The following is a 21954-nucleotide window of genomic DNA, read 5'->3' on the forward strand; positions in this document are numbered from 1 at the left end:
TAGACTGTCTGAACGTAAACATGTATTAAAGCCCACATGGTGCTAGCATTCTGTACTTACTGTAATATGTTAAAATTTGCTGATACACTACAATACAGGGTATTGCCGGATTTATGAAGCATCATGTCTGGTCCATATTAGTCATTTACATTAAACTAGAACCAGAATATGACATTTATCTGAGGAATGCAGAAAATCCTTAGGAAAAAAATACTGTATTTACACTTTTATTTAAACTGTTATACACATGCAAATTTCCATAAATATTTTTTTTTATCAGTCCAGTCATTCCTTATCTGAATCCACTAAAGCCCGAGGCTGTTCACTTTTCAGTGAAAGTTTGCTTTTCTGCAGTTGAGGCAAAACGGACTAATATCTGCACTGGAACAGCATTCTGACTGAAGCCATTATGTATTTTCCAGAGAAAAACTATTAATAGTACTTCTTACAGTGGTGCTTACTCCTTTCAAAAAGACTGAAATAGTGCAAAGGTCACATAGCACAAGAGGGATTGCAATAACAGCCATTAGTCTCAAAGTTTATCTGTTATTGTCACGTGTGATATTCCTGCAGGCAGTACGGTTTTAATTATGCAGGACCCCTGTTCACTCATGTCTGACCGTTTTCTGTTGCAGGTTCTGATAATCAACTGAGTATTAAAAAAAAAAAAAAAAGAATTTAATACTTTTGTCACCTGCTTTTCAGTTGTAATGGCTACCGATGAAAAAAAAATGTTCCAGCCCAGACATCCAGTCCATGAATCCCCTTATCAAACGTGCATCATTTTATAACAGCATTCCATGTACAGACGCTATAACACAGTGAACTCCAGAACTTTGCTACATTCTTCACCACATCAGCGTAAAGCACAGGCGCCATTTTATTAACAGGACCTCCGGGATTCTCACACGTCAGGATTTCACAAAAAGACGTGAAATAGAATAAAAAAAACATAGAAAGCACTCCGTAAACCGGTCAGGTTTAGCACAGAGGAGATTGTGCCCCGTCTAACACATACACAAAGAACGGCAGACACCCTCTCCGCAGGTTTTCTTGACAACAGAAACCATTTTAATCTCAAATTAAAACCTTCATTTCTGACACGAGATTTAAATATGTTAGGGTGAGAATTATGTCCAAAAGCATCCATGAAATACAATACATCAGACAAAATAAAATATGAAAACACTCTTTAACAAACACCACAAAAAATAAATAAGTCCAGAAAACCAGAGGCCCTGCTTTAAAAAGAAATGAAATCATGAGCGTAAAAGCCGGTTACACAATGTCTTAGACGCCCTGAAAAGCTGTCAGATTCCCCAGAAATGTTTACAGCGGGTCGTGTTGTTAACCGTTTGGCCTTACGGAGTTCACAGATCATGTTCACATTACACGTTTTAGGCCAAATTAAACAATTCATCAGATTAATTGGTCAGATGGCAAATATATTATGCACACATCAATGTTTCAGACACCTCGGCTTGATCTTGCCTGCTGCTAAACCCTTCATGCCCCTTTGATTTATTGCCTGGTCCAGTTAAAAAGCATTTTAAACCCCGCGGCCCGTCCTCAGTCTGTAGCGTTCGCTTCAATTAAACTGCCAAATCCACTTCACCATTAAAATATCTAATGCTTATTTTCATCTGTTCCGGCCTGAGCGCAATGAGCCCTTTTCCGCATGTAAAAATATATCTGAAAAAAACCATGGCACTTTCGTATAGTAACAGAGCGTAATGGAGCAGCTCTCGCAGATCCTGAGCATGATTTGTTCATCGAGAGACTATGAACTAATGGGATTACTTTTGGAACTGATAAAATAATTGGACAGAATAGTACCGTGCGATTAAGAAAAAAAAAAAGAACGGTTTTGGATCAAGCATCAGATATGCAGAATATGATCTAGCGGTGATTATTGTTTGACACCATAACTCATTTTTTAAAATAATAAAACAAACAACCAAAAAAAAAAAACCAAGTTAACGGAATAGGTGGCTGGATCTCGGTTACCCTGTTTCAACCAATCTGAGTTTCAGTCCAATTCAATAAGAGCTTCGTCAGGATTTTGTGCAGATTTGAAATCAGGGACGGGAGCACTCCAACATATTTGAAGAAAGAAAAACAGAAGTTAAAAGAGCAAGCAGTCCTATTTGTCATTTTTATTGACAAATATATATTTTTTTAAAAATCAGAGATTTATAAATACTTCATTCTTTCAGGATGTCTTCAATTCCAGTTGGAGAAAAATCAAGCTTGTTTTTTTTTTTTTTTTTTCGTCAACACTCCAGTCCAACAAACCAGTTAGTCTTCAGAATCGGGAGATCCACATCCAAAGCATTTTATATATCTATATCTATATATATATACATTACTCTTTTTTTAAAAATTACATTTGATCCACTAACTCCACTGAACATCATCTCTACTGTAGTGCGTGTTCTTAAAGTACCTGAACCGCAAACTGCTAAGAACATCATGTCGCGTCCTCACAAATGTTCTCCTCCACACAGGCACTGGCAGAATCATATCCGTTGTGAATATTCCAAAACTGAATCACATTTGCCCAGTGGAGAGAAAAGAAAAATCTGGTGAATCCACAGAAAACACTCCAAGGCCGGAGAAAGGAACGACTGAGAGATCTATTCCCGTGCAAGGCCGGAGTGTCCGGCGTTCCGAGGAGAAGGTCTGCAGAACAGCGCCATCCCAGTCACAGTCAGGCCAAGGCCATGGGACACCAGGTCTCGCCTCTAACGGACGAGGCCACATTGGTGGACGATGCCAGGCCGACGCTTGTGAACAGGCCCTCCTGCCCGGGATACTTCACCGCGGAGCCGGCGCCGCTGCCACCCTCACCTTGGCCAGCCATGGAGGACGGGGTCACCTGTCCCGAAAAAAAAACCCAGCTTACCGGAATTCCACAGACAAACTGGGCTCAACTGCAGGTCTACAAAGTGGTTTGGAAAATGCTGGTACTTTCATATAAGAATATTTGAATGATTACTGTGCGGTTAGCACATTGTAAAAAAAAAAAAAAAAAAAAAAATCTAAAAAGCATAAATATGTTTCATCGCAGGTGTTAAAGTTCTTTTTTTACCTGCGGGGCAGAGGGGCTCGTCTTGGACGCCTCTTCAGAAGTCGAGGACGAAGAAGACGTCGGAGTCATGGAGACAGAATTATTTCCTAATTACAAGGCAAAGGAAAAAATGATCGATTTTATCCCATTAATTGTTCGTAATTATTAATTTATTATGAAATTCGTTTTGGTGTTTTTTTTGTTGTATTTATTATGTACAGGTTTCTTCGTTTTATTATTCGATCGGTTTCGCTCACCGGAAGATCCCTTTGTTTTGTTCAGCGTTTTCGGTTTTCTCTTCCTCGTCTGAATTCCCTCTTTTTTCATCGCCAGCGGTCGAGGAACCTGAATTTCAAAATAAAGGCGATTTTTCATTTTTCATTCGACATGTTCGATTCGGTATCGGCGAGATGAGTCCACGTCCCGACACCCACCCCGTGCAGCTTGGTGTACAGGCCGCACGCGTTGCACACCGGCTCGCCGTCCGCGTTCCTGCGCCACAGGGTGGTCGTGCTGGTCTGGCAGTTGGCGCAGGACAGTCCGATGCGCCGGGACGAGGACTGCGGGGAAGGAAAGAGAGACGCTTCAGTGGCGGGGTTCTGCGCGCTGCTGCGTCGGCGGGAGGTGCGGGGTCAGGGGTCAGGGGTTACCATGCGCTTCTGCGGCTTGATGAGGGGTCGGCTCAGGCCGTTCACCTTGCTGTACAGTCCGCACGCGTTGCACAGGAAGTGTCCGGTCCCGTCGCGCCGCCACAGCGGGGTCGAGATGGAGCCGCAGTTGACGCACTCGCGGCTCTCCACCATGTCCTCCAGGATATCTGCGGGCAGAGAGCGTCAGATCGACCAGCGACAACCACGCGCACGGACTCGAACCCTCGGCTTCGTACCTCCGTTGGGCGCGCGGATGGACAGCGGCGCGCCGCGGCCCTGCAGCGAGTGCAGCATGGAGTTGTCGAACGGGGCCCCGGGCCACGGCGCGGGGAGCTGCGGCAGCTGCGGCGCCACGTACGGGCCGTACGGGCCGCCGTAGGAGCCGCCGAGGGGCCGCGCCAGGGTGTTGGGGTTCAGGGGGCTCGTGTAGCCGCTGTCCCGCGAGCTGCCGTTGTTCATGGGGGGGCTCGGGGAGTAGGGGAAGCGGCCGGACGCGTGGGGGCTCCCCGCGCCGTAGGAGGGGCTGTCGGGGGCGGCCTGCGTCCACACCGAGTGGCTGTTGACCGCGTGCGCCGGCTGGGACGCCCCGTTGGGCGGCAGGTAGGACAGGCTGGGGATCATGGGCCCCACTCGGGACGTGGGCACGTAGACGGGCGAGTTGGGGCTGGAGTGCATGTAACCGGCCGCGGGGGGGTCGTACCCGCCCTGCGTCTGGGCCGCCGCGATGGCCAGCGTCTGGTACATGTCGCCGGCGTCCACGATCAGCCCGCCCTTGTGCGCGCCCCCGGGCACCACCAGCTTGCTGGCCTGGTCCAGGTCCGTGAACAGCGCCACGTCCTCCGCGCCGTGTCCGAAGTGGACGTAGGAGTGTAGCGGCCTCTGCTCGGCGGCGGCGCGGCGGCTGCTGCCCGCGGCGTCCAGCGGCGGCGTGGCGTGTCGCTCCCTCCGGCCGCCCTGCAGGTAGCTCTGCTCGGCCGGGGAGCCCGGGCTGCTGGACACTTCGCGCTTGACCACGGACCAGCTGTGATCGGCCAGGTCCATCCAGGATGCGTTCTAGAGCCTCTTGTCACGGACACGGGGGAACCCTGGGAAGCAGCGAGAGGATGAGGGAGGAAACCGGAACGCGGCGCGGTGATAAGAGGCGTCAGAGATAACAGCGCGCACACGTACACACACACACACACACACACACACACACACACACACGCGGAATGATTTAGGAGCCGCATCTGGACGCCCCTCAGAAGCCAGATGTTCTCCTTTCAGAGAGAGAGAGAGACGGACCTACTGCTGCTCGTCCATCGGTCTCCGGCTCCGTGGTCGCGGCTCCGTGGGAGTTCGGGGAATGGCGGGACGGGATGGAGGCGCTCGTGACGGGGTGAGGTTTAAGAGGAGGCGCCTCGCGCGGCCGGAGTTGATTGGCGCAGAGCGCGCGCGCGCTCCACGGGGGTGCCAGTCTGCGCCCATCAATCAGCGCGCGGGAAACGTCAGCCGCTTTGATCATCGTCGTCGCCGACGTCGGCGGCGGCGGCGGCGGTTCGAGCCCCGGCCTGAGGCCGACCAGACGGGACGGGACGAGGCAGAAAGAATTTTTTATTTCATTCCTTCGGTTTCGTTATTTTTTTTTTTTTTTATCGCAAATGAATTATAAATGCCGATCACGACCTTTCCCATCATTTCAGCCGGTATTTTCTCGAAGAAATTGCATTTTGTAAACAAACGGAAAGAATACATGACAATGGAGACATGCAGCTTTCCAAAATCATTTCATTCTTTCTTTCTTTCTTTCTTTCTTATTATTATTATCATCGCTACAATTAACTCGTGCGGACAAATGAGCCCGCAGCGATTTTGTATTTGTCTTTTTATATTTTTCCAGGTTATTCTGTTCGTTTTAGGTAACGTTTCTTCCATAAATAAATAAAGAAAACATTTTTGTTGTAATATGTGGCATCACGCATCTCCTCGTTTATTTTATTATAATCATTATCGTTATTATTTCGTCTTTATCATGTTAATCCACGTAATTCGTTTATTTAAGGAGAGTGTCTTCATTTGGGCCCGAACACAAACACGCAGCGGGGGGATGATTCGCTCAGGCAGAATACACACACACACACACACACACACACGCTGATCACAAGTCACGAGGTGCCAATCGAATTAATCACTCGGCGGTGATTAACGCGCGCGCACCGTGTTTACCGGGGTACGGGGGTAAAACGCGCTCTCTCCTCTCAGGTCGTGTAAATCCCACGCACATTTTCCGAATATGTACCGCAATATGACTAATAAAACTGGAATCGCCGTCTATCGATGTCACCGATATCATAATAATTTAGTTTTAACATAAGAATAACAGCAAATATTTTTTTTAAATAAGTATTATAGTAATTTATTTTTAAATCGTTTTAGCGCGCATGTATGCCTCTGTTAATGATAAAGGATTAAAATGTCTGTGTTTTAAAGGTGTGTTATTTCGTCTCAGTGCAGAGAACAATGCTGAAATTAAATTAAAATTAAAATATCAAATATCCTTTCTCACATTTTTTTCGATAAAAATTCAACGTCGCCACAGGAAGCGTCTGCACGCAGCGTGTCAGTATTAAACATGAAAACTTCACAACGAGCACAATTCCTAAATAATATGAAATATATAAATCTCGTGAAAATATATATTTCATATGTTAAATGCAGAGTCACGGGCCTGCAGAGGTTCAGCAGATCCGAATCGACACGCACAAATAAAGAAAAGGTTTGAATCGTTTCTGTGTGGTTCTATGACGGACCCACCCACCCTGATCGCACCCACGGGCCCCGAAGAAGGAAAGAATAAATCTGCGTGTGCGCCGTTTTTCTTCCCACTGTCCGCCCGGAATATCAGTACAGAGGAAGGGAATTAAATGCAAATGCGGCGTCGGGATGGATCAGGAGAGTCGCGGGTTGATGATTAAACCGCAGGCAGGTGGAAATGTGACCTTTGTCGTTTGGACAGCGCGCGAACCGTCCTGCACCACAGAGACGCCCTCATCTGACCAAACGGTGTGTGTGTGTGTGTGTGTGTGTGTGTGTGAGAGAGAGAGTGTTTTTGTGTGTCAGAGAGAGAGAGTGTGTGTGTGTGTGAGTATGTGCGTGAGAGACAGTGTGTGTGTGTGTGTGTGTGTGAGTGAGTGTGTGTGAGACTCTGCCTTCCCACAGTTTATTGCAAGGCCACGCCCACCTACACAGCAGCATCTTTTCTGAGCTGCGCTGTAATACATCCTCCAATCTGCAGAAAGGCGACATAAAACAGAAACCTGTAATATTTCTCCCGCCGTTTCATTCAACAAACTGACTTCAAGCCTGGTTGGTAACGTCAAATATTATATATGACATTTCATATATAATATTCAGTAAATATTGTAATAATAGTAAACAGCAACAATAAAAATGTCGGACAACAGACGCCGACAATAACTCGGGCCTAAAAAGGCCAGGACTGTCCCGCCCCTCCAATTTCTCTTTAATTCAATTACTAATTCATTTCCAATTACTTTTTAATTTACAGTCATTTCATTCAAACAACTGAACCTCACACACAGAGACGTGAAAACACACACACACGTCCAGCACATGCAGCAATAATAATTATAATAATAATAACACCGCAGCAGAGTATAAAATAAGAAGGTAAAAGTACAATAAGGGATTAAAAGAGAAGTGAAGTGTGCGCTGCTGGATTAGTTTCAGATTAGCTGGAAGGGACCGAATATCCCCGATGACTCTGGCCGATCTGATCAGAGTCACACGTCTGATTGGATCCACTTTCTGTGTGGACAGATGGACAGACCGGGAGTAAATGTAGGAAATTGAATTATGAACGAACGATATATGAAATGTTTCCGCATCTGCGGTGTGAGGAGATGGAAAGTGGGGGTGCGGCAGGTTACGAGCCGCGACACCCCGGCCACCGTCCACGACCCCTTGTTATGGTTTCCACGCAGCTTCCCGGCGGCCTCCATCCTGCCGCGCCGCGCCGTGTTTTGTCTGAGTGGAAGGTCGCGACTTTCCCTGAATCAGTTCTTCGTCGCAGCACAGTTGGTTTTAACATTGCCTGATCACGTGATGCACAGACGAATGGATTTAAAAACAACACAGAAGTATTGATATGGACATTAAATTAATTCATTTTTAAAATCTGTAACCGTTATGCCCCGCTTGCAGTCATTTGTACACGGTTCCTTATGTTAGTATTGACACAAAATAATCTTTTTTTACTAATTAAAATCTATTTACTGCACATTGAAGGCTGTTGCAAGGTCCCCCTGCCGAGCAGCTCAGATTTCATTACCCACCTTCTCCTCGGAGAAGCACAATCAAGACTGGTCCATTCTGCAAACATCTGGAAAACGAGACCAGGTCCCCTATGGAGCTCTCACTTTCTTTCTGTATCCTACATGGTGCCATGACTAAGCATTTTTATCACCTAACATGCCACGTCATAACACGTTTAACTATATTTATTTATATACAGGTCATAGAAGGTCATTAGAATACCTCATGAGATCATGGTGATTACACATGGAGTGTAATATTTTCCCAATGTGTGCTGTGCAGTTTCTACTGGGGCTCTCATTACATTACACACACACACACACACACACACACACACACACACACACATATATATATATATATATGTGGACCACGCTAATTCATAATGTGGCAATAGTAATTGTTGTGTGCGGACTTGCTGGAGTATGCCGCTGCTGTTCTACATCACACTCTTTGTCCCCTTTGTGTCTGGGGAACAATCGAGAACCCAGCAGCTCCGATAAGATCTCGTCTCGGCCTGAAAAGAAGTCTACAGTCGCACACCAAACATGGCCACCCGGCTGTGGCAGAGTTTCCCTTCGTCCTTAACAGCTCCACGGCTACCTTCTTGTCCCCGTGACCTCAGCAAACGAGCCTCAGACGGTGTGTGTGTGTGTACGTGTTTGGGTAGGGGGGGGCCTTTCATACACCCATGACTTCTGAAAAGCAAACGCACAATAGCAACAGCGAGGCCAGTCTCTATGGCGTGACCGAACCTTTGTTTGATCAAAAACACACATACACACTCACACACATGCATTCTACATTCTGCAATTATGTTTTTATCAGAGCTCCATCAAACAGTGAAGTGGTGACCATTCTTCAGCGGGGTTTCAGCACCAGTGTACTGTACCAGGCGGTGTTGGAGACGGCCACTTCACTGTTTGTCCGGAACTGTTTGCTCATGGCGGGAGTGCGCTGTTTGAGTCGAGCTTGTCGTCCCTTCAAAAAAAAAAAAAAAAAGACGTGACTCTATCGAAAAACAATGTGTCACTCCGTGCCACTCGCTGGTAACTGATTGTACCTTAAAACCCGGGCCCTCGTTCTTGTTCTTTCATACATCAAAACTGAATCTTTTCACAGCCGGTTTCTGCCTAATGTATGTGTGTGTGTGTGTGTGTGTATATATATATATATATGTGTGTGTGTGTGTGTGTGTGTGTGTGTGTGTGTGTGTGTGTGTGCGTAAATGTCAAAATGGAGTTGTTCCACACCAAGTTGTCGGTACATTTGTCTTGACACCACTAAAGCGAATGGTTTTTGTTTAAATCCTGTGTGTTATAACAATTTGCAGGAGAGCTTTATGTGGACAGAGGTCAAAACCGGCACCTTGATGCACAGCTACACACCCACCTAAATCACATAAAATGTAACAGCATTTTCTAAGCAGCATATTATAGAGTGTTATAGAGTGCTGAAAATGTGCATGTACATGAACCCACTGACCATAAATGTGCATGTGTGTGTTTGAAGCCCACCCCCGGAGCTGGAATTAAACTGGTTTCATCGGAAGTGACTGGAATCCGAAAGTCCTTGCGAGGTCTCTCTGAGCAGCTCCGCAGCACGTTAATCCTGTCGGCCTTCATGGCGTGACAGTTATCAGGGCGCAGCGCCGGTTTTGGTGGAGGGGTGAGCTCCCAGCGGTGGCTCCGTCGGTAGCCTCTCTGCCTCCCACCCTGGCCATTGCCAGCGGAGTGTTTTGATAGAGCCGGGCACACGGCGAAGCCCGTGTTTATAGAACACAGGGCCAGAACGTGATGTGGGGCCACATCTCCAGATTAGAGCGTTGCGTGTCCGATAACACGCAGATTGCAGAAGAAGTAGAAGAAACGTCACTAAATATACGGCCTGACTGGGACATTACAGACTGTCTGAATCTAATTTGTATATTTATACCGTATTTACTGTGAATGTATATTAAACATCAATTGTGGTATGGGTGGAGAGGACTTACATTTAAATGTCATTTCATTTGGATCCCTCATATCCTTATAAAAAATGATAAAGGAAAATCAGTGTAATTTGTGTAATATTTCATGTTTCAGAATCTGGACTGTATGCAGTTTTAGATTGGCACACAATGACTCGACATTATTGTTCCTGTCCTGGAAATATATCAGTCTGATTGCGGCCTTGTTGACACGGCTGTAAATTCTTTGCACTCAAGTGCAACTGTAATGTGAAAGTGTTACCGTAGCACTGCACCACCTGAAGAAATAAAATGCCACTCCCATTCCGCATAATGTGGCTGAAATTATCAATTCTTCATTGCTTATTAATTGGCGATAAATTATGGCAGCAAGATTACAGGCGTAGTCTTGCAATGATAATTAATCAGCAGAAATAATAGATATACAATTTTTTTAGGATTTAATGAGTAGCTTTGGTCTTGCAACAGGCCTGTTGGGCTCTAGATTGTAGAACTGCCGTGAAGCTGCTTGGTGACAGTGGCCAGAGCAATGACATAAAAGCAACTGAAATAGCAGCGAGGATTTTTTATATTAATAAGGAATAAATCCCTTGATGAAACTGGGCTTTGACGCGTGTGTGTGAGTCCAGATAAAGATAGCAAAACAGGAAAACTAAAATAAAGATAAGACATTTGACTAAAGAAAGTTTTAAGTATTTAGGATCAGAGCTGTCATCTATTTCATGTTCGCAATGCATTGGCTACATTACCACAGGTCCTCAATTACAAATGTGCAAGTGAGTGTTTTTAATGCATAGATAATTCTTTCATTCTCTACAAGGAGAGCAACCAAGCCGGAGCCACTCTGCCACGCCCCGCCAGTGAACCGCTGGAGAGCCACTGCGTATCTGAATATGAGCCTTCTAAAGTCAAAACAAAAGATAGGATTCTGACACCATCCAGCCAGCTAGAAACGATACTGATAACCTATCAATAAACAGTAGTTGTCAAATGTAGGTCATAAATTCAATGAGAATCTAACGATAATGATATTGTCTGCAACACGTAACTTGTGTAAGAAGGTTGAGAACCACTGAACTGCCAACACAACCAAATTGTTCGAACTACAGACACCATAGTGTTTTAAGGTTGTTCTAAATGAAACAAGTCAGAAAGTTCGAGTGCTGGGTTATGGAAAATAAAATGAAATGAAAAAAAACTTCAGCTGCAGATTCATGTTGACTTGCTTTTGCTTTTGACAACACTGAAGATACACTGAATCTGAAGCTGGGATCCCACTGTTCGTATCTGTGTTTGTAGAGATTTTATTCAGATAAAAGTGTTAACATTTGCGGTTAAACAATATTGGATGAGTATGTACACTTAAATGTTCTAGACGTAAAATGTGCTCGTTTCTACAAGAAGTTCAAATGAAGTAAAACAACACTGTGGTGTATCAATACTTATAGATTTATTTAACAGGACCGTGCAAGTTCACTCACACAAATATGATCATAAAAATCATGATTAATAAAAATGTGCTATTTATGCTTTTAATGTTCCAAATACCGTATTTAGATTCAGATCCAACCCTAGTCCACATCTCTGGATGTGTGTGTGTGTATTTGGTCAGATGTTGGGGATGGCAATGAAACTAAATCTTATATTACGACTTCATTTGCCGGTGTTCTTTTTTTGAGAGCCACAGTGGTTACGCGAGATGTGTTTTCCCCTGTTCCCCCTGCGCTGTTCATGTGCCGGGGGATTATATATTACGATCCAGAGGCGGTGTTAGACATTCACGCTGAAGGAAAGCGAAAGAGGCCTTAAACGTCTCTCTGGACTTCCTAGCCTTCTTAAAATGACATGTTTACGTCCCAGGCTTTATGGGGAACAGGACAAGGGCCGATCCTGAAGTCAGCCGAAGGGGGAGTGATCTTGGCACAACCCAGATACACCTGAGGCCTGGAAAGACAGGCTGGCCTTCGGCTCAGGGAACCAGAGCTGGGAGAGAGGTCCTCACGGATAAGGAGGCACCTGTGTGCACATCTGAAGGACACGTCCCTGGCCAGGCAAAGCCAGGAGAACCAAGAGCAGGAAGCATCAATCAGTAACCGAGTTATACGACTTCGTTAATGTTTAACGGCGGTGCTAGACGTGTGCCCCAACAGTCTCTTTTTACAGGCAAAAGCTGAGGGGGAAAAGGCAAATACGGTGAGACCGCAGCCATGCCGTACGTGCACATGAGGCAAAACTCTCACTTCCTTCATGTCACGTTCCAGAGCTAGACTGAATAGAGGGAGAGATTAGAGGTGGATTCATGTGGAAATGTGAATATTTTAACATAAACCCACATATATATATAAACCCAAACCTCAATCGCTTTCTTAAAGTGACTGCGTTGTAAAAACGTTTTTTTCATCAGCCCGTTCCTTTATGAGAGCATTAGTATTAGGCTTAATTGGTGATCATTTATTAATTGTGTTAATAGGGCCATTAACACAATGTAGTAAAAGTATTCACTATTAGTGGTCACCCCCCACTTCACCATCTCAGGATCCAGGACTGCGGGTTATCTCTGATCCCCGACTCCCCCTGAATGGCCTTGTGGCTCCACGTGCACCGGAGCCAAGCGCCATCACCCTTGACAGACACCTTCAGGAGGCACATTTGCCTCCTCCTTCTATTCCTTTCTTCATTTTTCCTCCCTCCTGCCAGCCCCCTGCTCCCCCACCACCTTTCAGAGTCTTCTCCGGCCCTCCTGCCTCCACGATAAACGCAGCCAGCGGAGCCCATAAGAGGGGTCAGGATAACCTCATGGTGACCCAGAGACTCCATCTCCTGTGGAGCCCCCTCCTCCCATGTCTCACCTCTAAACCTGCCCACCCCTCCTCCCCGAGGAACCATCGAGGCCCTTAAAAACAGACATGAAGCTCTCCTCCTGGTTTCTGGGCTTTAATTAACGTGGGCGGCTGTTCCAGCTCCAACAGCTTGATACGGACATAATTGCAGCATTAGGAGAGCGTTAAAACAATGTGAAGGACTTGAGTCTGGCAGATGGATCTGTGTGCCCAGCGCAAACAGACCCTTGTACCTGAGAACTGAAGCAGACATTCATGGCAAATCTGAGTTAACTTCAGAGTTTTCTGTTCTTTTCTCTATTTTTTGGTGCGTACAAATTGATGTTTGATGAGAGAAAATCAGACAGCTTGATTGGGAAAGCGGAACTCATTTAAACCCCTGCTTACTACAGCAAAGAGGAAAATTGAGAATTATCACTGGTAGGAATTTATAGGTCCTAGTTACAGATTTTGTACATGTGACCAATGACGTTCGCGTTGTGTAAACATGTGTAATTCACATTGAATTGCAATAAATAGATTTAAGCTTTATCAGAGTTTAGAACAAAGTCTGCTGAACCTCAGTAAAGTGGATGAAAAATGATCAAATATATATGATTATTTTTCATTGAGATATATTTCAAAATAACTATTGAATATTTTTTTTAATGCAGACATGAATAAAAAGGAATTTAGCCCAATTTGTGGGACACAGTAGAACACATAACACATAACACAGCCAATCAGATTTACTGTTACTGTGATGACACACATTGTGCTCTTAAACCAATGTTCAAGGTGCTATTCACAGTTATAACTATCCTCAACATATTTTTTTTAAATAAAATACACATAAACACTGTCTGGACAGTGTGGATAGTTATTCATCTAAACAATATTAACAATTTATTGAGATTTATTGTGGTGATTGAATCATTGAAATTGTATGATTAGTAATTATGACCTAGCCACTGGGGAAACATGTGCCTGTGTGTTTCTTGGTGCCAGTCCCAAGCCTGGGTAAATGGGGAGGTTTGTGTCCGGAAGGGCATCAGGTGTAAAACGTTTGCCCGATCAATTGTGCAGACAACCCCTACTGGGAACATGTGACTAGAAATTGTACTACTAATACGTGTAGTATATAGTAGTAAAATGTGCTTTACAGTCAGAAAAGAGCCTTGTGTGTCTGCCACACCCCTGAGACCAAAAAGCTACCCTCTGCTGGCATATCTCACATTCCATCTGTGGTAATGAGGAGATTCCTGATAATCAGCCATGACCAGTGACACGACTGCAGGACAAGGCCACTGTAGCAGTAGGGACATTAAACCCCAACTTTCATAGCTGCATGAGAAGTAGAGGGTTCACTTCATAGGTAACAACATCAATGCATCTGACAAAAATCATTACTAAAAATGATAAGGAAACAAAGTTTCTGATGTTTTATGTCACTTTTACTGCAGTAGGGAGACACTTCATGACCCTGTGCATGGCACAAATGATCACACAGGACATGTTCACCAGCGTCACCTCCAGTGTCCACATCTGCTGTATCATAGGAAAAGGACGCAAGTGAAGGCAGGCCACTCATGTAAGTGCTGCTGGCTGGTTTCTGTAGCTTTGCTCATCTTCCCTCCAGCTAGAGCTCACAAGCAAAGCACCCTTTTGTCGTTTTGATCGTTTTGGATTCCAAAACGATTTTAGAGACCATGTTCCATGTTAGTCTATAGCCTTACAGTCCTGCTGGAACTCTTCAGCAATAAAATCCAGTCATTGTCCTCTACAATAAAGCCAGTAGTGTTCAGGTAGGACTCGGGGTCTGTCTGTCTCTCTCAGACCCAGGGGGGGTCTGTGTAACCCCCAGTGGAGCTGTCTGCAGCTCTCAGGACCCCCAACCCAAAAATCACTCCTTGACAAGAGAAGGTTCAGCAGGCCTCAGCCAGCCACCGGCATCGCTCAACCCCCACCCCGTCCCCAGCCACAAGCCCCCCGGAGACGCCCTATCAGCCCAGCACCTCATCCGTCTGCCAGACTGACACCGGGCCTGATACTATACAGGAGGGAAGGTTTGGGCCAGACTGAGTTATTCCTGTAGTATACGGTCAGGACCAATGAACAGGCCCTGTGTGCTCAGGTGTTCACGCAGCAGCAGTCGTTGACAGCGCACTTTCCCTTCACTTGAAATAGGAACTCGTGAGAATGCTGGAAAACAGCAACCCTGACCCACACACACAGGCCAGGCCCAGCTGCCCGGTTCTCAGGCCATGGACACTGGGCGTCAGCGGAACCATAGGGCTTCTGTGAATAAATCATCGCATGTTCTTCGGCATAACCTGGAGACATCACTCTGAAATGAGGTTTTGCCTCAACGAAGCCAATAAAAAAATTCCCTTAACCAAGAAAGCACAATAATTGGGGAGAAAGTCAATCGGCAGAACCTGCAGCTGCAAAAAAAAAAAAGAAAAGAAAAAGACATCCAAGTTTCATCACAGGGTTCGGAGAATCACAGCTCAGTAAGACCCTCAGTTAGAATCTAAAAAACAAACCAGCATCTGGCAGGTGTTCCTACCAGCCACTTGTAACCTTGAAGGGAGTAGATCGGAATGTTGCCGTATTATCAGGAAAGATGGGAAAAAATCACTGCAAAGGCTTTTTTTTTTTTTTTTTTTTTTTTGCAAGAGCGTAATAGCAAAAAAAAAAAAAAAAAATCAATATTCCAGAGTCCACAAGTGGAGACTTTTTTAGCACTAGGCTCATGTGAAACCACAAAGTGACCCCTGGAAAAAAGTTAATGCCTAACTCTGTTATCTCTCTTTTACAGCCGAGGGTTGTACCCCAAATCAATAGATGATGCACAAATATTCCGGCGCAGCGGCATTCTTGAGACAGAGTGGCGATGAGCGCATGAGATCCAGAGGGCCGCGCTGTCTGCTGATACTGACCCCTTATTAAATCATCTCCGGCCAGAAGTGCCTGCTACGTGAATTGCACACCGAGGTCACAAAGTGTGCAGAGTGAGAGTGGAAAAACAAAACAAAAATGAAAGGCGGCGGCTCTATTCTCCCACAAGGACAGGCCAGAGTGACCCGACAAGAGCTGATCAGACAAAGAGCTCAGTTCAACCGTCTGCTGCCTGCAGATAAACCTTCAGTTCAGATCAGGTCGGTTTAGTTTAGTTTTAGTTAGTTTAAATTAGCTCAGGTTATATCAGGTTCTGTTGTCAATTCTGTTAAATTAGGATTTATTTAGTTTGGAGTTCAGTTTAGTTTAGATCATAAAATTTATTTAATTGTAGGCTGTGTGCCATTCTGTTAAGTTTGTTGAGCCTTTTTATAAACTTATTTAGTTAGTTAGTTTAGACTAATATTCACTGTAGAATTAGCTCAGATTTACCTGTGTAAGCCCTTGTATTTGTAACACTAAACACTAAACGTCTGTAAAGTATCAATAAGAAATCAATCTTGAGAGGAGCCATGATGGAGAAGTTGAGACCAATTTGAATTGAAACCAAATAAAAAAAATGAAATAGAAATGAAATTAAAACAGAAATGTAAAGGATCACCATTGTAATGTTCGTATGATGTGTGATGATGGCAGGGAAGGAAAGAAAAACCTTGAGAGCAACCAAGGGATGAAGGCCGGCACCAGACACTTAGTCAAAATGTCTGCATGGGATTTCCTGAGGCGCTAATCTCTCTCTCGCCCTCTCTCTCTCTGACAAAGTGGCAATCTTTCACATTTTTAAATTCTTCCTGGTGGTTCCTCATGCATTGGGGTGCAGAGGGACCCTGACTTCCTGGATGCAGAGATGATTGGAGGAGTGTGGCTTGTGAAAACCTGTTGAGCTTTAGACGCATGTGACCCAATATCCCATCAATAGACGCTGGCTAATAAGCTTTCTATCAGTGCTCATGCAGAAGGCGACCAGGTCCCTCAAGTGGCGCAGTAAGACCTCTCCTCGGCACACGGCTTTGTTATCACTCAGCCCGGTGAAATTCGGGGAAAGGCAGGCTAGAAAGGGCAGAAAGGCAGGACTAGCAGGGGCCAAAATGATTATCTACCTCCCATCGCTCCTCCAATCTCACAATCAAAAGCACTTCCACTGCTTTACTGCCCAGGCAAAGGTTGTGCTTGGGTAGGTTTATAGAATTATTAAATAAGCAATTATGATAACCTGCTGTTTTAAAGATAATCGAATGATAAGATTCTGCCAGACATGCACTGTGCCTCACAGCTATGCTTCCTCCCCCTCTCCACTGTAAAGTCAATAGTTTTTGGACATTCAGGGTTACTCCTGTGGGATACCCCTGTGGACCAGCAGGGAGGTGGGCCGGCACCCGAATCGTTCTAGGACACACAGTCATTATGACCCCACTTAGCAAGAGGCTGTTTTATTTTTATCAAGGCTCATAAACCTTGAATGACTATATATTGATAAAGGCTGTTTAAAGTGTCATTGTAACGATAACATTTGCACTGTAAATGTGGACTACGGGCTTCAGCACCCAGCAGTATTTCTGCTGCATTGATAAGCGGTGTGGGGGCTGGCATCCAGTAGATTAAAACCACTTTCTGTTCAACAGTCTCTTCATTTTACAGCACAGAGGCACGTGAATACATCAGCAGAGTGCACTGTGTGTGTGTGTGTGTGTGTCATTCTTTAGTGAGACTTTAAGACTTTTACCCTACTTTTACCCCCTGTAAACGAATTATCATATCACACAACATGACAATACATTTCACTGACATTAATGCATTAATGAGACAGTATTTACCTGTGTTGTTTTACCTTATAAACAGTGTATATTTATAATCGAACATATGCAAACTACATAATATGTAAATATGCTTTTCATGAATGTATCTGTAACTTAAGATCACAATGAAATCATTAAATACAAAATATACTGAATATACTGATAAACACTGCTCAAAAAATAAAGGGAACACAAAAATAAAACAACACAATGTGACTACAAGTCAATCACACTTTTGTGAAAACAAACGGTGGAAATTAAGGCAATTAGCAAGACACCCCCCAATAAAAGCATGGTTCTGCAGGTGGTGACTACAGACCACTTCTCAGTTCCAATCCTTTCTGGCTGATGTTTTGGTCACTTTTGAATGCTGGAGGTGTTTTCACTCTAGTGGTAACATGAGACGGAATCTACAACCCACACAAGTGGCTCAGGTAGTGCAGCTCATCCAGGATGGCACATCAATGTAAGCTGTGGCGAGAAGGTTTGCTGCATCTGTCAGCATAGTGTCCAGAGCATGGAGGTGCTACCAGGAGACAGGCCAGCACATCAGGAGATGTGGAGGAGGCTGTAGGAGGGCAACAACCCAGCAGCAGGACCACTACCTTTGCCTTGGTACAAGGAGAAACAGGAGGAGCACTGCCAGAGCCCTGCAAAATGACCTCCAGCAGGCCACGAATGTGCATTTGTCTGTTCAAACAGTCAGAAACTCCATGAGGGTGGTATGAGGGCCGATGTCCACGTGTGGGGGTTGTGATTACAGGCCAACACCAACACAGCACAACACCAAAATTGGCAAATGCGCCACTGGCGCCCTGTGCTCTTCACAGATGAACGCAGGTTTCACACTGAAACACATGTGACAGAGTCTGGAGATGATGTGGAAAATGTTCTGCTACCCTCCAGCATCCTCCAGTATGACCGGTTTAGCAGTGGGTCAGTAATGGTGTGGGGTGGCATTTCTTTGGGGGCTCGCACAGCCCTACATGTGTCACCAGAGGTAGTGTGACTGCCACTAGGTACCGAGAAGAGATCCTCAGACCCCTTGTGAGGCCATAATCTGGTGCTGTTGGCCCTGGGTTTCTCCTAATGTAAGACAATGCTAGACCTCATGTGGCTGGAGTTCGTCAGCAGTTCCTGAAAGAATCCTGAATCCAATTGAGCACATCTGGGACCAGATGTCTCACTCCATCCACCAAAGCCACGTTGCACCACAGACTGTCCAGGAGTTCGCGGATGCTTTAGTGCAGGTCTGTGAGGTGATCCCTCAGGAGACCATCCGCCACCTCATCAGGAGCATGCCCACGCATTGTGGGGAGGTCATACAGGCACGTGGAGGCCACACTGCTGGGCCTCCTTTTGACTTGTTTGTAGGACGTTACATCCAAGTTGGATCAGCCTGTAGTGTTTTTTTCCAGTTTAATTTAGAGTGTGACTCCAAATCCAGACCTCCATGGGTCTGTGTATAAGAAAGAGTATTGACATATATTTTTTCATCCATAAACAGCAAAACAAATATCTCTTTTTTGTGTAAGAATGATAACATAAATGAAGGATTACATTTTAAAAACAAAATTACAATAACAAACGGTCAGCTTTAAGATATTTAAGATATATGTTTAAATACGGTATTGTTTAAATGGAAGAGTTTTGAGTAAAATTATGTTAATGGGAATAAAGGTTCCAGAGGAAACAATTCAAAGAAAGGGGAGAAAAGGGCAGGAACATTTGATTTTAATTGTTTGTTGAGTGAGGTAATCAAACATAAAATCATTTGTTAAAAAGTCACTAGGGATGTAGCTGGGTCATGCAGAAAGTCAATAATACAAAACACACATTCCAAATAATTCCTGTGCCTGGGCACAGGAAGTGCTCAGATGTGGCCAAGGCTGCAGGCGGGAAGGACACTTTGACACAGAGGGGTGCTAGTTAATGTGCAGCCTTCTTGAAAGTTTTTAAGAGGCAATTCAATCCAATCCAACAGGAAATACAACTTCAGGGCGACACATTACAATGTTTCAGAAAGATCTGGTGAGTTCAGTTTCAAACGCTGATGTTCTTCAGCGAGTCACATTTTAGCCATATAATACATTTACAGCCATGCCTCCAACGGTCCACAGTGGAAACTTCCCCTTTAAGGCCCAGAGAGACTTCCTGACTGCTTTCATTTTCAAGAAAAAAGATCAGTCCTTGCAACAGGTCCACTGTTCGAGACCCAAGATCAAAAAACACTTTTAGAAAACATCAATATATTGACATCTTCCGGAGATGATATTGCTCAGTTGCTAAACAGGATTTGGTTGACCGGGATCTGTTGTCCAATCATTCCTGAACTCTGACTCGGATGGATTAAAATAATAATTTCAGAAAGGATCAGTAAACGTTTCCAGTTTCCTTGATCTGAGGTATAAACTTGAGAGCAGAAGATTCAGGGAGAGCGTGACATCAGCGCTGCTGCACACGCTGGGATGCTGGTGAAGGGCCTGACTGAGGAACGTTCCGGCGTCTTCCTCCCACCCAAAGCAAAGGTGGAGGAGGACACTTTGACCTGATCAATATCAATAAAGCAATTGCAGTGTCAGGAGCCGCGGCGCCGAGCAAGACAGCGCCGGAGGAGGAGGAATACGGCTCCTTTATGGCTTAACTGAACAGGGGACGGGTGGTGTCCTGTTCTTGAAGGGAAGGGGGCAAACTCCACGGCCCTTTTTTGGACCTGGGCCTTCAGCACCAAGGTGTGCCTTCTGAAATGCGCCGGCCTTTGCCCGGCTCTGCCATAAACGCTGAGCTGTAAACGTGTGTTTGCAGCCACCACGGCGACTGACGTACGTGGACCTTCAGACAGTTCCAGCAGGGCAGGTCCCGACTCCTGTACACCCCTACGGAAGACTGAATACTTTAATGGAGCCCTCACCGTGATGGGATTGACGTTTTTGATTCGTCCTCCGTGACAACACTGGCCACCACAAAGCTCTGGTAGAAAGTTCAACACCGACCCTGACATAAGAAAATGGGAAGCCAACTTACTGCCACCTAGTGTTTGCTCCTGACACCTACACCTAGATTTCAGGAATGCGAATCAATGGGAGGTCTCTGCATTGACAGTCCCGTAAGTGTGGAGTGCAAATCTGTCAATCAGCAGTGCTGTTGTTTTTTTTCTTATCAGAACAGGGGTGCAGTGAGCATTATCCCCATCACTCCCCCACCCCTCCGTTCTAGAGAGGCACCAGTACAGCCTGCTTACTGTCAATCACGGCAGGGTGTTTCGTAACGAAAAGCAGATCACTGGGTACAGACACATGTAGTTAAGGCTCAAAGGTATTTGAAGCTATATAAATACTTTAGAATCTGGACATTTATGTGTCAGTCACAGTAATTAACATAAATCATGATTTCATGAACATTCTTTTATGTAAAAAGGAATGGAAAGGCTATTTTACTTCTGCCACCAGGACGACTGCAGTTCTTGTTTTAATGAGGATTTAATTCACACGAAGTTGAGCTCAAAACAAACTAGGAGACATACAGTATCACCGCCATGTGCTTTGCGCACCCACACCGCCACTTAGGCTTACGGGAGGGCACAACTCACAGGCACTGCGTGGAGTGTTGTTGCCTGGAAACAAGGCTGAGGTCCAGTAGGGCCGTGAGAAAGAGGGACAGATGGTGCGGTCATGAACGTGCTAGTGGATGAGTTTAATAGGAGCATTTCTCACTCTGTCTCTCTAGACTATGGAGATAGATAGCACATTAAGACAGGTGACCGATTAAAGGGGGGGTCTCAGGAACCATAAACTGTTCCAGTCGCTGTCCATTCCAAGGGATGGTGGTGGTGCTGATGTAGACATCACTCCAAAAGCAAACCCAGAGGTGTTAATTTGGTGACTAGATCACATATCATTTTCACTCAGCCAATCAATCAGTGAATTGCCTGAAGCAGCGGTGTTCAGTGCTGATCCCAGAGATCCATGTGTCAGATGTCTTCTTTTCAACCAACACTTGTCAGAAACAGTTGCAACAAAATCCTCCGGGAACAGGATTAACCACCACTGGCCTAATGGGACGAGAAACTCCCTCCACACAAGAACTTTATATTCACATATATTCATTCTAAACAAACACAAAAAAAGTGTCATATGCTATGTCGTATGATGTCATTAACACTACATCATTATTTTTTTTTTTTTTAAGGCTCTTTGGCTCCAGAGTTCCAGATAACATCCATACCTTAGTTGTTAACACCTTACTTAACACTTGATAAGTCCCTGTGCTCAGGAACAGAAACGTGTGTTGCATTTTTAAATTGACAATAAAACAAGTGAGCAGGAATTTCACACGGCAACGCTGTACAGTCACAAGAAGTGCAGTTTCTGTCAGA

At 45.0% G+C, this 21954-nt stretch overlaps 1 protein-coding gene across 2 annotated transcripts; it reads right to left on the bottom strand.

Moving 5' to 3' along the window:
• Window positions 1-214: 214 nt before the first annotated feature.
• gata6 (GATA binding protein 6) lies at window positions 215-5071 on the bottom strand. 2 transcript variants are annotated; one of them, XM_028976914.1, is made up of 7 exons: window positions 5005-5071; window positions 3957-4805; window positions 3721-3887; window positions 3505-3630; window positions 3328-3415; window positions 3092-3177; window positions 215-2878 (listed from the first exon to the last, which is right to left on the bottom strand). In XM_028976914.1, the coding sequence occupies exons 2-7, from the start codon at window positions 4759-4761 to the stop codon at window positions 2711-2713; spliced, it is 1440 nt and encodes a 479-aa protein (XP_028832747.1). In that variant the 5' UTR covers window positions 4762-4805; window positions 5005-5071; the 3' UTR covers window positions 215-2710. The 2 variants fall into 2 exon arrangements, with proteins under 2 accessions (XP_028832747.1, XP_028832748.1); XM_028976915.1 differs by having other exon boundaries at window positions 5009-5053.
• Window positions 5072-21954: the final 16883 nt, after the last annotated feature.

This window comes from Denticeps clupeoides, chromosome 4 (genome assembly GCF_900700375.1).
Source record: "Denticeps clupeoides chromosome 4, fDenClu1.1, whole genome shotgun sequence".
NCBI classification, from domain to species: Eukaryota; Metazoa; Chordata; class Actinopteri; order Clupeiformes; family Denticipitidae; genus Denticeps; species Denticeps clupeoides.